This window comes from Ceratotherium simum, chromosome 35 (assembly GCF_057802395.1).
Source record: "Ceratotherium simum simum isolate JZ-2026a chromosome 35, ASM5780239v1, whole genome shotgun sequence".
Lineage (NCBI taxonomy): Eukaryota > Metazoa > Chordata > Mammalia > Perissodactyla > Rhinocerotidae > Ceratotherium > Ceratotherium simum.
The window spans coordinates 26,440,603-26,458,188 of NC_141934.1; the positions used below are offsets into that span (position 1 = coordinate 26,440,603).

At 55.7% G+C, this 17,586-nt stretch overlaps 1 protein-coding gene across 2 annotated transcripts in view; it reads right to left on the reverse strand.

Moving 5' to 3' along the window:
• The window catches only part of SCARB1 (scavenger receptor class B member 1), a 71,687-nt gene that overhangs the window by 26,518 nt on the left and 27,583 nt on the right, over window positions 1–17,586 (reverse strand). For both annotated transcript variants that reach the window (XM_087423453.1, XM_087423452.1), the window contains exons 2-4: window positions 6,627–6,784; window positions 3,970–4,111; window positions 296–499 (exon numbers count right to left, since the gene is read on the reverse strand). In XM_087423453.1, coding sequence (XP_087279579.1) covers window positions 296–499; window positions 3,970–4,111; window positions 6,627–6,784 — 504 coding nt within the window. The remainder of the gene's footprint in view (window positions 1–295; window positions 500–3,969; window positions 4,112–6,626; window positions 6,785–17,586) is intronic.

The following is a 17,586-nucleotide window of genomic DNA, read 5'->3' on the forward strand; positions in this document are numbered from 1 at the left end:
CCTCCCCAGCAGCCATTCCTCCTTCTTCTACCACAGCCTCCAATTGTCTAACTCAGCCCCAATCACATCATTTGAGCCTGGATCAAGCTGTACCTGAACCCATCCCCAGAGTTTTCAGTTTTATGAGCCAACAAATTCTGTATTTTGCTCATGCCAGTTTGAGTTACATTTTCTGCTGTTTACAACCCACAGCCCCGGACCCCTAGCCAGCTCCAAAGGCAAGCTGGTATCCAGTTTCCAGGCTGTGTCAACGGGGGACGAGACAAGCCCTGAACTTCTCGCTGGGCACACTTACCTCGGCAAATAGCCCGAACTTGCCCTTGAAGGGAAACAAGTTTGGCAGGTAGGTATTGATGAGGTCCATGAGGGGGTCGTCGTAGCCCCACATGATCTCGCCGACGGTGCGGTTCATGAAGGCGCGCTCGCCGAGGGTGGTGAAGGCCAAGGTCATCATCAGCTTCAGGCTCAGAGGCCTGTCTTCCATCATCACTGCCGCGCTCTGCGGGGCGGGGCGGCACGGGTCAGAGGCCGGACACGGCCGCTCCTTCCTCCCGCCCGCAGACTCCAAGCCGGGTCTCAAGGCAGAGGCCACGCCGGGAAAGGCGGGGGCCTAGGAGGGCCCTGCAGGGGCTTGTGGGGCGGCTGGAGTGTCCAGAACCAGCCCTGACCCTTCAGTGGCAGGACCACACGTGCTCCTGGATTCAGGCTAAGTTAACTCCACCCCCAGCCCCAGAGCAGGGCTCATGGCTCAGGCCCAGCCAATCAGAAAGCTTCCTCCTTCTGCCTACAGTGATTGGTCTGGGAAAGTGGACGTGACCTAGTCAGAGCCAAGGAGACAATCTGCTGGGGCTGCAGGGTGGAGACGGGGGTCCCCCTGCTGGCCTTGACCTGGGGGTGTGCAAGGCTATAGCCACCCTGGGGGCAGGTCTGCCAGAGCGTGGAACCAACAGAGACCCAGGCAACCCTGTTCGAACCCTGGATCGAGCCATACCTGAAACCAGAACAATCCTTATCCTTCCAAGAACATGAGCCCATAAATTCCCTTTTTGCTTAAGCCAGTCTGGAGCAACTTTCACTGTCACACTGTAACCAAAAGAGTCTTAACGAAGACTCTATCCACTTCCTTATTGTCTCCTTCCCAAACAGCAAGAACCTCGAACATCTGTTCTACCCAAAATCTGGGTGAATATATTTTCTAAGTTCTGCCTTCCTCTGGAGATACTGTCTCGGCACCTGGTTTATTTTGTAAAGGCGCCTCATCCAAAAACCAATCTCAACCCGTAGAAAAGTGAGCACAGCCAGCACGTCCTAAAACACAGGCTGTAGGGGTCTGGATCCAGGGAACACACCAGGGTCTCCTTAGCGTTATAATAATTTTTTAAAGGTAATCCAAACATGGTTTGAAAAACTCACAAAGGACATGAAATAAAATAAACGTCCCTCTCCAGTCCCCAACCTTCCTCTTCCCCTCCTCCTCCCCTGAGGCGCCCACTGCCGCGGGCTCTCGGGGGTTCCTCCAGAGAGGATCTACAGCGGGGGTCAGCGAACCATGATGGGGGCCAGCACAGCCCGCCACCCGCGTGTGTACAGTGTGGAGCCAAGAATGTTCTCTACATTTTCAAACGGGTGGAATAAAAACAAAAGAAGGATATTCCAAAAAACATGAAAATTATATGCAAGTCACACCTCAGCGTCCATGAAATAAAGTTTCGTGGAACAGAGCCACGTCCTCTCGTACACGTCATTGTCTGTGGCCGCTCCTGCGCTGCACCGGCAGAGCTGAGGAGCTGCACAGACACCGTGCAGCCCCCAAAGCCTGAAATACTCACTATCTGGCCCTCTCCAGGAAAAGTGTGCCCTCCCTGGTCTAGGCACACAAAAGCACAGGCGTGTGAGTGGGTGTGTGCCTGCAAAGCATTTCTCCTTTATAAACAGTAAGTAGTAGCCCCATCAACGTACGTGTCCTGCATCTTACTTCTCCTCCACTTAGATGGACCTTAGGGACGGCTCCGTGCCACTCCCTGCAGCCCTGCCTCCTTTCACTGACTATACTATTCTGCTCCCCGCAGGCAGCCCTGTCTCCTTTTGCTGACTGCATACTATTCTGCTCCCCGCAGCCCTGCCTCCTTTCACTGACTATACTATTCTGCTCCCCACAGGCAGCCCTGCCTCCTTTTGCTGGCTGCATACTATTCCACGGCCTGGCTGTGGTAGATTACACAACATAAGTCCACGTGATAAACATTTCGGTTGCTTCTAGACTTTCGCTTTGACGACATTGCTGAAATGAATATGCCTGAGTACAAACATCTTTGCCCACGTGTGTTATTCTCTCGAGAGGACAAATTCCTACAAAAGAAATCTCTGAGGTCAAAGGCATATGCAAATTGCATTGAAGGTCACTGTCTTCCAAAGCTCATACCAGCTCCGTTCCTAACGACAGTTGTGAGGGTGTTTCCAGAAACGCCCATAAGCCCTGGGCTTTATCACGCAGTCTTGGCCAACCTGATTGGTGGGGGAAAGCGACTTCACCGCCAAAATGTGTGTATCTCACTCTGAGGGAGTAGGCCACAAGGCTTCGGGCTACATTTTGTGTGTGTGTGTGTGTGAGGAAGACTGGCCCTGGGCTAACATCTGTGCCCATCTTCCTCTACTTTATATGGGGTGCCGCCACAGCATGGCTTGACAAGCGGTGTGTTGGTGCGTGCCCGGGATCTGAACCTGCGAACCCTGGGCCACCGGAGTGGACTGCACACTGTTAACCACTGCGCCACCGGGTCAGCCCTCTAGGCTACACTGATTTGAGCTTCTTCCACCCCGTCCATCCAGCAGACTCACTAGGGGAGTTCACCCTGATCCAGAGCAAATGTCCGATGACCCTCGACTGGGTAGACGAAGGATCGAGTGGAGGGCTGAGTGCAACAGAGGCTGGATGCCTGACCCAAACTCTGTAGGTTCAAAGCCCTAATCTGCTCCTTACTAGCTGGGTGACCCTGGATAAGTCACTTAACCTCTCTGTTCTTCGGTTTTCCTCCTCTAGAAATAGAGAAAATAACAGAACCTACCCCATAGGCTCGTTGAAAGTAAACAAGGTAAACGTGTAAAGCCCCCAGGACACTCAGTCCTAACGCTCGCTTGGTGGCAGCAGGAGGCAGTTAACAGGCGGGCTGGAGGCTACCCTCTAGGGGCGGTCTGGCCAAGGCTGGCCCTCGGCTGGCGTCTGGAAACTTGGATTTCAGAGGGTCCCCTCCATTTCCTGATGAGCGGGACTCTGTGCACCTGGACCATCTGTACAGACAGCGCGGTTCACGGTGACCACCTGCCTCCTCCGGGGCTCTGGGGTGTGGGGACGGGCCAGGCAGAGGGGGCCAACGTGACCCCAACAGACAGCCCAGGCGCTGGGTCTCTCCTGGGCGCCCTGGCGGACGACACTTCACACGTGCTGTCACAACCTGTGGCTGCGGGATTCAGCGTGTCCTGTGTGACCCCCCTGGGAGAGAGTTCTGGAAGCCTGAGCCTGGTCCCCACCCCTGCGCCGTCCCCTCGCTGACCGTGCCCTGTACCTTCCGCTGTGATAAGTCACAGCCATGAGCACCATGTGCCGAGTCCCGGGAGCCCTCCTGGCCAGTCACCGACCCTGGGGTGGTCCTGGGACCCGACACACATGACAGTCAGTAACTGCAACTGTGGCCGCGACTCTCGCCCGCACAGATCGGAGGCCCTGCTGCCCTCCCCCAGGGCCAAGACGACGACGCGGCCTGGGGTGCCACTCAGCCCCACGAGCACCTCCTCGTGGAGGTTTCAGACCTGCAGACTGAAAAGACGGGGCCAGGACCCCCAAAGCAGACACAGGGGGACGCGCCCGGGCAGCTCACGGGGCTGAGGGCCCGGCCCGCGAGCCACAGCCGCCGTCCAGGGACCCCCGGCGGGGCGGCGAGAGAGACGGCGCCCTCGGAGCGGGGGCCTCACCATGACCAGGATGTTGGGGATGACGATGTAGTCGCTCTCCAGGCCGCAGGACTTGTCGGGCTGGAACTGGTACCTGCGGTACTCGAGGAAGGACACCGTGTCGTTGTCGTTGAAGCTGATGTTGCTCTTGTGCCGGAACTCCCTGCGGGCGGGGGCGGGGTCAGCGGGCCCAGCCGCCTGCCACCTCCCCCCACAGTGCCACGCGCGGCCACCCGCCCCCCCCCCCCGAGTCCGCCCAGCGCCCAGGCCTCCGCAAGGCTCATCAGCCACCCCGGGGGTCCCCAGACCCCAACACCCACCCCGCCGAGCCGCCCCCTTCAGGTCTGCTCACCCGTCACCTTGGCGGAGAGGCCCACCCTGCTCCCCTCAAAGCCAAAGCAGCAACGCCCTCCACACCCCGGGGGGCCCCCTTGGGTGCTAACGTGACTCTACGTGTTCATCTCCCTCCGACTCCCCCAAGTCGACTGCAAGCACCCAGCACTCTCTCTCTGTTTGTCCACGTCTGGGTCCCCTGTGCCTACGACAGCTGTAGACACCCAGTCGGTGCTCCGTGAACATTTGCTGAGTGAATGAGCGAATGAAGGAGTGAGGGAAGACTGAATAAATGAGTAAATGAGTGAGTGAGTGAATAAATGAGTGAGTGAATGAATAAATGAGTGGGTGAGTGAATGAATGAGTGAGTGAGTGAATGGGTGAATGAGTGAGGGAATGACTGAATGAATGAGTGAATGAGTGAGTAATGAGTGAGTGAGTGAATGAATGAATAAATGAGTGAGTGAATGAGAGAATGAATAAATGAGTGAATGAGTGAATAAATGAGTGAATGAATGAGTGAGGGAATGACTGAGTGAATGAGGGAATGAGTGAATGAATGAATGAGGGAATGAGTGAGGGAATGACCGAATGAGTGAGGGAATGAGTGAGGGAATGAGTGAGGGAATGAGTGAGGGAATGAGTGAGTGAGTAATGAGTGAGTGAATCAATGAATAAATGAGTGAGTGAATGAGTGAGAGAATGAATAAATGAGCGAATGAGTGAATAAATGAGTGAGTGAATGAGTGAATAAATGAGTGAGTGAATGAGTGAATCCGTGCAGCTGACTCTGACTCAGCTCGGGCACATCTGCCGAGTCCCATCCGAGGCCGCCCAGAACCCAGCTGTGCACCTCACACAGCTGGAACATTCTCTGCCCCCACCCCCAGGAAAGCCAGGGCGGGGCCAGTGTCCCCTCAGAGGGGCCGGGCGCCAGCGGCCGTGGTTAAAGGTCCGCAGGCTCACGCAGGGCAGCGGCAGGGCCTGGGGTGCCCACGCCGTGTGACGGGGCACGTCACTTCGCCTCCCCGGGCCCTGACCCCTCGGCCTCTAAATGGCAGTGATAAGGGGGGCGGGGAGCTGCTGTAAAGCCTCCATGAGACACAGAGGGATCAAAAGGCGCCTCCACCCAGCACGCGCGCCCCACGTCCCGGGGCGCCGACTTAATGACTTGGAGCCTATCCTTATCTCGTGCAAGTGTCCTCATAACCCCGTGAAGCAGCTATTGTGCCGACACTGTCCCCAGCCTGCAGACGGGCAAATCGGGGCTCAGAGGGGGGAAGCCACAGCCAGCACAAGGCGAGGCCAGCAGACAAAGGCACGACCTGAGCCCTCGGGCAGCAACTTGCACCAAGGCAGCTCCCTCCCGGGGCTCCCAGGCCAAAGACCACCTCTTGCGTGGCCCGCCAGGCCCGTCTCACACGAGCTCCCCACTCTTCCACCTCCGGCTCCTTCCCACCTCCGCACCCCCAAGCCCTTCCATCACCACTGCATTCTGTCAGCCCCTCGCCTGCTCTGCCCTCCAGAGCCCTGCCCTCTGCCCCAGGCCCTGCACGATGGGGCCGCCCATCTCTGACCTCATTCCTGGCCAATCCCCGCAGCTCATGCCACCCAACCACACCAGCCTCCCTGCTGCTCCTCACACGCACCACGCTCTGTCCACCTCAGGGCCTTTGCATCTGCTGTTCCCTCTGCCAGGGACACCTTTCTCCACGGCTCACTCCCTTGCATACAAGGCCAGGAGGCCTTGCCGGACCACCTACCAAAGACACACACGCGCGCAGACGCACACACACGCAGAGCATCCCCTTACCCTGCTGGACTTTTCTTTATGGCACTTAACACTCACTCCCTGCCAGCATACGAGACATCTGTTTCCTTATGAATTACCTGTATCCCCCTCCTCCACAATGTCAGCTCTGTGAGGCAGGCCCCTTTGTCGGTCTCGTCCCCTGCTGCCTCCCCAATGCCCAGAACAGTGCTGGTACACAGTAGGTGCTCAATGCATGTGCTGAATGAATGTCCAGGGCAGAGCTGTCAGAGCCCGCAGGGGCTCAGGTTTGGGGAGCAGGCCCTGCCTGCCTAGAGACCAGCCCTGGGCGCGTGTGTGTGTGTCTGTGTGTGTGTCTCCCTCACACGCACACACCGTCCCCCGGATTCACGTCACCGCTGCTCACCGCTCCATAAAGAACTTCTCCAGCGACATCACTTACCCCTCTGTGCCTGGCCTGCTTCTGGAACAATCTCTGGGGCTCAGCACGGCGGCCCCATCCCGATCCTCTCTGAGACGTTGACCCTGCCAGGGCCGCCCACCCGGGAGTCATGGTCCAGCCCTCCATCCTCACCTGTACACGTAGGGCCCGCGCTCCTGCACCTGCGGCTTCTTGCCCTGGAGGATCTCGTCGGGGTTGAGGACGTTGAAGAAGTAGACGGACAGGTAGAAGGGGACGGGGATCTCCTTCCACATGTTGAAGGACATGCTACTGGGGTCAATGCGCACATTCTGCAGGGGACGAGACAAACACACCTGTGAGGAGGGCGACCAGGGCCCCCATGCCCACCTGTCCCACCTCATGGCTCCAGAATAGCTGCCCAGAGCCAGCCTGCGTGGCTGGACCCCACAGGCACATCAGGGAGGGGGCTCCTGGGGCGGCGGTTTACATAACGAAGGTTAACAGGTCATCTATTCACATCGTTGTTTTTCAATGTGTTTTAACAACAGTAGCCTGATGGGGGGACCAGGAGGTGGCTGCCACTCAGCCACAGCACGGGGCACCCTGCAGGAAGGGGGGCTCCGTGTGGCCAAACGATCATTCACTCACTCAGCAAACAGTTACTGAGGACCAACTACACGCCAGGCCCTCTGCTAAGAGCTGGGGGTGGGAGAGTGAACAAGTCAGACCCAAACGCACAGCTCTGTGGGGCTCTTATCCCAGCAGGAGAAACGCAGGCATGCCACAACCAGTGCAAAATGCCTGCTGTGTGGCAGAGCACGGTGGCAACAGAGCAGGGATGGGGACGAGGGCTGCAGTTTTACACAGCGTTGTCAGGTAGCTGAGAGGTTAGCAAAAAACAAACCAAGCCAGAAACCACAGGCAGTGAGCAGTGAGGGACCACACGGATTTGGTGGGGGGCAAGTCCACGTGGAAGCAACAGCCAGTGCAAAGGCCCTGAGGCAGGGAGGTGCCGAGACAGAGAGTTGAGGGACAGCAAGGAGCAGAGCTGTGAGGGAGAGACCAGAAGGAGATGAGGATGAGCAGTTTTCCAAGAAAAGCCAGAAATACACAAATTTATATGAGATCTGATGTACGAAGCTTGGCAAAAACCTGATTTTCTTAAAGGGCCGAAGGAAACAGGCCCGAAGCCCAGCGGGCAGCTGTCTGTCAGATACGGTGGCCTCTAATCCTGGCTTCGCTCCTCAGCTCTGCAGTTCCCTGCCCCGGAGCCACAGGAGGTCCCCCCAGTGCCACCCAATCCCCTACCTGGCCTGGCCACACCAGCGGCCCCCTCAAGGCTCACGTCCCCTCAGAGCCGGCCCGGCTGAGTGGCCAGCCCATCAGATAGGCGCCGATGACGCAGAGCTAGGCGGCCGGGCACTTGTGTCACCATCCACCTTCCCCTGACCGTGGCCTTCTGGGACACGGACAGCCACCCCGCTGTCCAGACAGCCATGACCAGCAGGCAGAGGCCTGGAGGAGGCAGAGGGCGGCAGCCGGCCCCACGCCCCCGGCCGGAGACCCCGGGAAGGGGTGGACACAGAGGCAGCCAACCCCAGGGCCACCCGGGCGAGTTGGTCACCTCTGAACCCCAGTCCTCCCGTCTGTAGAAGGGGCCAGCGACTCTGTGGCCTCAGCCGTGTCTCCTTTGGCCTACACGCATTTACAAGAGGAAAAGTAGGACTCACTGCCAAGAATGAAAACCGGGAGATTTAATATAAAATCTGAGACCTGGCTTCAGGTGTAACAATGTTTATCCATGAGCACATCCTCCTGCCAGCTGCGGGGCCACGAGGACCATTTGCACAACCTCAGCATCCAACACGTGCAAATAAAGCGACGAATAAACAGGATACGAGCACAGCAACAAAAGCAAGCACCTCCCAGGTGTGGCTGCGTGCCAGGCTGTTCTAGATCTTTCCTGAATTATCACCTCCTGACCAGCACCACGGCCCTTGGCCCTTCGAGGCAGCCGCTCTTAGCCTTAGTTTTTTGTTTCCTCTGCCGCTTGTAACAAAGACACGAGTGAGCGAGCAGCCTCCAGGGGCTGCCCCCCGCCCGCCGCCTGACCTGTGTCGAGAGGCTCCCCTTCAGTGGGGCTGGGGGAGAGGGGCAGGGGACAGATTGCCGCTGACCCCTCCGCGTGAGGAAAGGGGCCACAAGACCCGGTGGGGGCCGGCCCGAGTGCTCCGCTCCCCAGGCCCGGGCAGGGAGGGAAGTCAGTGTCCAGCCTCAGCCCCACTCTGGAAGGCAGGGGCAGCGCGGCCACGGCCCTGGGGCCGGCCGGGGAAGCGGGCGAGGAACGGAAGCCGTGTCCCCAAGTACAGCCGCGGGGGAGGGCCCGGCCCCCACTCCATCCTGACACGTCCCACGCATCCGGGCAATTCGGGGAGCACCGGGGTGGGGGGCGTGGTGATCCGACGCGGTCACCCCCAACCGAAGGCAGCCACCGCTACTCCTCTGCGGGGTCCTCTCTGGGGTCCCCTCTGGGGTCCCCAGGGCTCAGTTGCTCCAGATCCTCCCATGTTTCATGGGCTGCCAGAAATCCAGATCTTTCTACGGAATCTCTCGATTGTTTCTATATCAACTTGTTTTTCAAAATCAGACACACCCAGGAGTCAAATGGCACATCCCAGGCCACAGCCGGCCCGCAGGCCGCCCCTCTGCCAGGCCTGCTGGAGCACTTCACCACCGTCAGCTCCGGAGGGGGTGACCTCCTGTGTTACAGATGGGGAAACTGAGGCCCACCAAGGTTGGGTGGCTCTCCCCAGGCCCCGCAGCAGGTCTGACACCAGAGGTGATCCCCCGGACCCCTTCGGCACAGGCTCTGCGAGTGGAACTCACACCTCAGCCTGGAGGCTGCTGTGGGAGGGGGGGTCATCCAGGATGGAAATCCTCAGATTTTAACCAAGAGAGGCCCACGGGAAGCAGCGACAGAGGGGGCCGTCCCGCCACGCCCCCTCCGCCATCCCCTCACCCACAGGAAAGATACTCATGGGGCTCTAACCAGGGGTCCCCACGATCCTGGCTTCCGCTGGCACACGCCGCCAGGAGAAAATGCACCATCGATCCCAGTTTCCTTCTTTGTGTGTGTGTAATAAACACACACGTCAGATCTACCCTCTTAGCAAACGTTTAGGTACACAGCACAGAGTTGTTAAGTACGGGCACTATGGGGCACAGGAGATCTCCAGGACTTATTCATCTTGCACAGCAAAACAAATAATAGTAACAGCAATCATAAAGAGGATGGAAGGAAACGCTTGGAGGCAATGGATATGTCTGTGCATAGACGATGGTGATGGTTCCAGGGGTGTGCACTTATCTCCAAACTCATCAAGTTGCAGACATCAAATATGTACAGCTTTTTTATGTCAATCATACCTCAATAAAGTGATCAAAAAAACCGGTTTCCGGTTCCTGCGTCCCTCCCCCAGCCCTGTTTCCTGGCAAAGGCAGCTGGGCCCAGAGAAGCCTCCAGAATCCCAGAAGCCCCTTGTGCTTTCCTCATCCACTGGCCTGCTCACCCTGGTGTGGGGATGAATCAGGGCCAAACCGATGCGTCACCAGATAAAGCCACATGTCTGTCTCTCTCTGACAGAAGGGGCTTCGGGGCCCTGGGGTGACACCCCTGCATCGGGGACTTGCTCACAGGGCATCTCCAGTGACCCAGCTCTGCCCTCTGCCTGGTATGGTGTCAAGTCACTGGGCCCCTCTGCACCTTGGTTTCCTCATCCGTGAAACAGGCGTGATGACAGCGCCCACCTCACAGGGCTGGTGAGGTTTAGACGAGTTTGCAGAGGGAAAGTGCTTAGAACAGAGCCTGGCAGGGCCAGGGCACCCAGAAGGTCAGCCGTGCAGTCACCTGGCATGAAGGGACCGAGCTCAGGTGGGGACGGACTTTGCACTGCGTATAATCAGCGGGACAGCACCCTTTCGGTCACGCCAGACCAGAGCCATCTGGACCAGGCAGCTGATTAGACAGCGGCCCTGGCCAAGCTCGGCCTTTTGCTGATTCCATCCCCACCCCCTCCCATGGGGTCAAGGATCACAGCCGGAACACAGAGAGTGAGAGAGAGGACCAAGGCAATCCCTCGTTGGACCTCACTCCCTCTTACTCAACCAGGCCCTCCGAGCCCGTTCCTGGACGGTCAGGAAGGCTGCCCAGAAGAGGCGACGTGTGGCTGGGTACTGAACAAATGAGTTGGGCTTCCCGGGAAAGGAAGACGGGAGGGCGCTCCCGGCAGAGGACACGCCTGTGCAAAGGCTAGGAAGCCTCTAGGACCGTGACTGACCTAAACGCCCATCGATAACAAATACGCTCTTCAAACAACCCCCATGTCCACCGACTGACAAATGAGCCGCGTGTATCAGACACTGGAAAACTGCTCAGTGACAGGAAGGAGCCGACTCCTGATGACGCCAGAGCACGGCAACCCTCAACAGCACTTGTTAAGCGTAAGAAGCCAGATACAAAAGCCTCCACACGCCGTGATTTCGTCTACGCGACCCTGGGGAAAACGGAAGCTACAGGGACAGAAACCAGCCAGGGGTGGAGGGGCTGGGGGCGGAGGGGGCACTGCCTGCAGAGAAGCATCAGGAAACGCCTTGGGGGATTAAAATGTCCCATAACTTGATTTTGGTTGCCAAACAGCTGAGGTGTAAACATCTGTTAAAACTCATCAGCGGGACACTTACGAAGGATGAATGTTATGAATGAACCTTGAAAACATTACGCTAACATTTTTGACAGTTTAATTGAGATCTGATTCATATACCACACAATTCACCCATTTAAGTGTACAGTTCAATGGTTTCTAGTACATTCACAGAGTTGTGCAGCCGTCACCACTATCTAGTTCCAGAACATTCTCATCACCCAAAACAAAACCTCGTACCCCTCCGTCACTCCCCTCCCCCAGCCCCCGGCAACCACTGATCTCCTTCCTGTCTCTATGGATTTGCCTCTTTTGGGATAAGCAGAATGATACAGTACGAGTCTCCAAATGTGTCCATAATACTCATTTCTTAAAAACAAGCGGATACAAAAGGCCACACATTAGCGTAATGTTTTCTTTTTTTTTTTAATTTTTATTTATTTATTTTTTTTCCCCCAAAGCCCCAGTAGATAGTTGTATGTCATAGCTGCACATCCTTCTAGTTGCTGTATGTGGGACGTGGCCTCAGCATGGCCGGAGAAGCGGTGCATCGGTGCGCACCCGGGATCCAAACCCGGGCCGCCAGCAGCGGAGCGCGCGCACTTAACCGCTAAGCCACAGGGCCGGTCCTAGCGTCATGCTTTCAAGGTTCATACATAACATTCGCCCTTTTCAAGTGTAGTTTGTTGAGTTTTATCAAATGTATACACCTCGCCTGTATGACAACCAAAGTCAAGAGATGGAACATTCTCATCACGTCTGTTAAACAGGGACGCCTACGCGCTCATTACAGCACCACGCACCACAGCCACGGTGTCCCGCGATGGAGGACTGGACGGACACGATGCGGTCTGTCCACTCCACGGAGTGTGATTCAGCCTTAAATCAAGGGAATTCTGGCACCTGCTACGACATGGATGAACCCGAGGACATTACGCTGCGTGAAATAAGCCAGACACAAAAGGACAAGCACTGTAGGAGTCCACTCATATGAGGTCCCTAAAGGAGTCACCTTCACAGAGACGGAGAGTGGAGTGGTGGGGCCAGGGGCAGCGAGGGGGATGGGGAGTTGGTGTTTAATGGGGACAGAGTCTCAGTTTGGGAAGATGAGAAGAGCTCTGGAGATGGATGGTGGTGATGGCTGCACAACAGTGTGAATGTACTTAATGTCCCTGAACTGTACACTTACAAATGGTTCAAGTGGTAAATGTTATGTTATGTGTATTTGACCACAATTTTAAAAACTGGGGGGAAAGAACTATGTACGTGAATTATATCTCAATAAAACAGTTTGAAACAGCGATGCGTGTTATTGTGTTAGTCATTGTACGTAAATAAACCCATGGTCCAGAACATTCCCAGCGCCCTCAGAGTGCTACTTGGGCTCCTTTACGGCACGCTCCATTTTCTGTCTGGCTTCTTTGGCTCAACTGGATGTTTCTGAAACATGTCCCTTTCTTGCTGATGACCGTGCTCCACTGAATAAATGCGCCCGGTTAGTTCATCCATCCACCTGTCGATGGACACGGATGCTTCTATTCTGAATAAAGCTGCTAAGAACTCATGAAATTGCACACTTAAAATGAGTGCACTGTATTGTCAATAAAGGGACTAAAAAAACCAATAAAACACCCAGGACATGCTCTATTTACGGAACAACCTCTAGAATATTTTGGGTTAAAAAAAAGCAAAGAATAGGTATTATTACCACCTTTAAAATATGATGTAATCACATTGAGCGAAAGGAGGCAAACACAAAAGAACACAGACCGTAGGGTGTATTTACGTGAAGTTCTAGAACAGGTGAGACATGCAGAGACAGAGGGCAGAGTCGGGATCCCCCTCGGTGGGGGGAGGGGCACAAGGAGGTTTCTTGGGGGGCTGCAGTTGCTCGGGGCTGTGTTCACTCTGTGAAAATTCACAGTGCTCTCCCCTTACGAGAAGTGCGCCTTTGTATGTGTACACTACACTTCAGCAAAACATTTTTGGAACTAAAATGGAAAGTTTTAAAAACCAAAGATGAACTGCAAATGGGCCAAGGACTTGAACAGACATTTCCCCACAGGACCTGTACAGATGGCCAACGAGATCACGAAGACACGCTCCATGTCGGTAGCGCAGCTCAGAATCACAGCGAGATACCGCGCCACACCTGAGGACGGCTACAACCAAAAATGCAAAATGAGAGGGGCCGGCCCCCTGGCCTAGCAGTTAAGCTCGGCATGCTCCGCTTCAGCGGTCTGGGTTCGGTTCCCAGGTGCGGACCTACACCACTCGTCAGCGGCCATGCTGTGGTGGCAGCTCACATACAAAATAGAGGAAGATGGGCACAGATGTTAGCTCAGGGCCAATCTTCCTCAGCAAAAAAAAAAAAAAAGGAAAATAAGTGCTGGCGACGATGGGGAGACGCTGGAACCCTCATACGCTGCTGGTGGGAATGGAAAATGGTGCAGCCGCTGTGGGAAACAGTCTGGCAATTCTGAAACATAGAATCACCGTTTGACCCAGCAATTCCACTCCCAGGATCTGCCTAAAGGAACTGAAAACAGGGGTTCCAACAAAAACGTGTCCCAGAATGTACACAGCACACTATTCACGACAGCCAACCCACATGTCCATCAAAGGCGATGGATAAATAAGACGTGGGGGATCCACACAGCGGAACATGACTCGGCCATAAAAGGAACGAAGCACCGACACCTCCTACAACATGGACGCACCTTGACAACACGATGCTGAGAGATGCCGACACAGAAGGCCACACGTTGTAGGACTCACTCAAGTGAAGTGTCCAGAACAGGCAAATCCACAGACAGAGAGCAGACTGGTGGCAGCAGGGGAGATGGGGAGTGACTGCTTAGCAGGTCCTGGGTTTCCTTCTGGGGTGATGAAGATGATCTGGAACTAGACAGTGGTGGTGTCTGCACAACATGGTGAATGGACTAAAGGCCACTGAACTGCACACTTTGAAACGGTTTAAATGGTGAGTTGTATGTGAGGCAAATCTTACCACAATTTTTAAAAAAAGCTTAACTGCAAATTAAAGCGAGATATTGCCCAAAGGATGGACACAAGTTAAGTCACCAGAGAAAGCCAAGTGTGGGCAAAGGCGCGGGGAAACGGAGACGCCCGTTTGCGGCTCGGATAAGCGTGCACACACGCGCGCACACGCACGCACACAACCCCCCCCCCCCGAGAGCGGTAGGCGCTCCCTAATGGGTGGAGAACGGGAGCTCGGCCGACGACTCCGCGGGCCCCTGCTCGGCACAGGGCGCAGCGCACTGGCTTTCGATGCTGCCGACTCCAGGAGGACCACCACCTGCACACCTGGAGCGCAGGGAACAGAAGCTTCAGGAAAGAATACTCATCTTGGCGGCACGCTGTTACCTACGCTCCAACTAGCCTATTTCCTGCTCTGATGCCCTATCCTACTCCGCTCTGCTTTCAAACGCTGGTCTCCCCTCACCCCCATCATTTCACAACCACTATCGGATCACACCTCCCAGTCTGAAAACTCTGCCCTAGGGATACTCCCCGTGCGTGCAAGAGGGCTGCAAAAGAACTGCTGAATCTCGAAGAAGAACAGGCAGTCCAGCAGGTCCTCAGCCAAAGATACACGGGGCTTCGCACACACCACAGCAGGCAGGTGTGAACGGACCAGACCTACATGGATACGTCTGAAAACAGAATCTTGAGTGGAAAAAGGTAAGCTGCAGAAAGATGCAGTCCATGCTGGCCTCTTCACCTGAACTTTCCAAACACACAAAATAATGTCTAACATTTTACTTCTTGAAAATAAAATTAACACAAAAGCTGCCATCTCCACATTGGACTGCAAGTCCCTCCACCTGGTCTGGCCCGTGGCCTCTCCAGGCCCCATGTCCTGTCATTTTCCCTGACACTCACTCAGCCCAGCCATGCTGGCCTTTGCGTATGCAGGCACACTCCTGCCCCAGGGCCTTTGCACAGGCTGTTCTTTCTGCCTTCAGTGTTCTTCCCAAGGTAGCCACATGGTCAAATCTCTCACCCCTTCTAACCTTTGCTCCTGTGCCCCCTTCTCAGGAAGACCCACCCTATCCACTCCCAAATTCCTGAGCTCCCTTAACCTGCTCTGTTTTTTCCATAGTCCTTGTCGCCTTCCAGCATATATTACAATCAATTTATTATGTCTATTGTTCTTCACCTGTCTCCCCTGCTGGATCACAAACCCACAAGGACAGGATCCTTATCTGCTTTGTTTGTTGATGTATTCTCAAGGCTTGGTGCCCAGCAGGCGCTCAGCAAACACTTCCTGCGTGAATGAGCACCGTGAGCTCTGGAACAAACATAATCAACACGGAAACGTCCAAAGAGTGATCATCTGCTTTCTCCTTGGTGTATGTTTTAAATAGCTCATCCTTAAGAGTGAGTTTTCTTTAACCACACAGAGAGGGCCGACCCCGTGGCTTAGCGGTTAAGTGCGTGCGCTCCGCTGCTGGCGGCCCGGGTTCAGATCCCAGGCGCGCACCAACGCACCACTTCTCCGACCATGTTGAGGCCGCGTCCCACATACAGCAACTAGAAGGATGTGCAGCTATGACATACAACTATCTACTGGGGCTTTGGGGGGAAAAATTAATAAATAAATAAATAAAATTATAACCACACAGAGAGCCTGGCCCGTCTGGCCCAGCTTGGGCTGGGGCAGGAGCTCAGCGGACGTGCGATGGCAAAAATGAACATTCCATATACATTCATCTTTAGCTATTAGCCTATGTTTCAATTAAGTAAAAATTAAAATTTACAATTTTAATAAAACTGTCTGGCTTAGTGAGCTGCAGCCTCAGGACCGAGGTAAATGGACGCCAAGGCTCAGGCCACCCTCCCCTCCGACGGTGGTCTCAACAGCCTCCTCTGCCAGCCCCGATCTCCTTTCCAGGCAGGGAGGCAAAGAGCCCCAGACACTGCCCAGGGAACGGCGGAGCGGCATCCTGTGGCCCGGAGGACCGGGGCCAGCCCCGTGCCTCACAGTGAGAACTGAGGGGGACCCCAGGCCAGCCCCGTGCCTCACAGAGAGACCCGGGGGGGACCCCAGGCCAGCCCCGTGCCTCACAGAGGGGTCGGCAGGAGGCAGGGGAGGGGCCCAGGCCTCACGTGGCTGTCCTTCCCGGGAACGCAGGCCAGCCAGCCAGGCCTCCAGCCGTGCCTGAGATAAGCCCGGAGCAGAGGAGCAGGCAGAGGCTGAGAGGGGGTCCCCACGACTCCCCCGGCCGTTACCCCACCCCCTCAGCCACCAGCAGCCAGAGCAGAGGACCTCAGCGCACTGAGGCCAGAAGAGCATCTCTCGCCGGGTCCCCAGGTCTCCAGGGCCAGGGAGTCCACGACCCCTGCTAACACCACGCTCCAGCTGCCCTGGCCTCGCTGTTCCTGAGGCCACCAGGCAAGTTTCGGTCACAGGGCCTCTGCACTGCTCCTTCCTCCACGGCCACCCTGCCCCCCACGCCTCACCGCTCAAGTCTAAGGTCACCTTCTCTGTGCGACCTGCCCCGAACATCCTTCATTCCCTCAACGATACTTACTGAGTTCCCGCTTCACGTCAGCTCTGTTCTAGGTCTGGGGACGAGAACAGTGAACAAGACGGACAAAAAGAGCATCCTCTCTAACGTGGCCCTTCCCCCACCACATTCTATCCATCACCCTGTTTATCTTCCTGCCGCTATGAACATCAGAAATTCCCATGTCTTTGTTGACAAGCCCCCCTCCCTGCTGCCTGGACTGCAGTCATGATGGATGGAGCTAGAGCAGCCACTTTGGATCACGAGGCAGCCTTGAAAATGGAAGCCACACACAAAGGATGGTGGAGCAGAAAGATAGGAGACTAGATCCCGGTGACTTCATGGAGCCACCCCACCAGTGCTGGGCAGCCTGGTCATCAGAGAAATGTCCATTAAACCCAAAATGAGCTCCTACACCATATACCAGAATGGTTGACATGAAAAAGACTGACAATAACAAACGTTGGCAAGGAGGCGGAGCAACCAGAACGCTCGCGCGCACACACTGCTGGAGGGGAGTGTAATTTGGTGCAATCACGATGGAAACATTTTGGCGTTATCTGCTAAAGCTGAACATACTTCTACCCTCCAATCCCACTCCTCGTGTTTATCCCAGAGAAATGAAAACATACATCACACAAAGATGGCCCACGACTGCTCACAGCAGCTTCACCCGTCATAGCCCCAAACTGGAAACAACACAAAGGTCCACGAGCAAGCAAGTGGATGACACACGGTGGCACGTTCCTACAGTGGGACGCCACCAGCCAAGAAAGGGAACGGACGACGGACACCCACGATGACAGGGACGGACCTGACGAGCACAGTGCTGAGCAAAGCAGCTCGACAGGCAGGGGAGCCCGCTGGGGAGTCATTTATGGGGCGGTCCAGGGAACG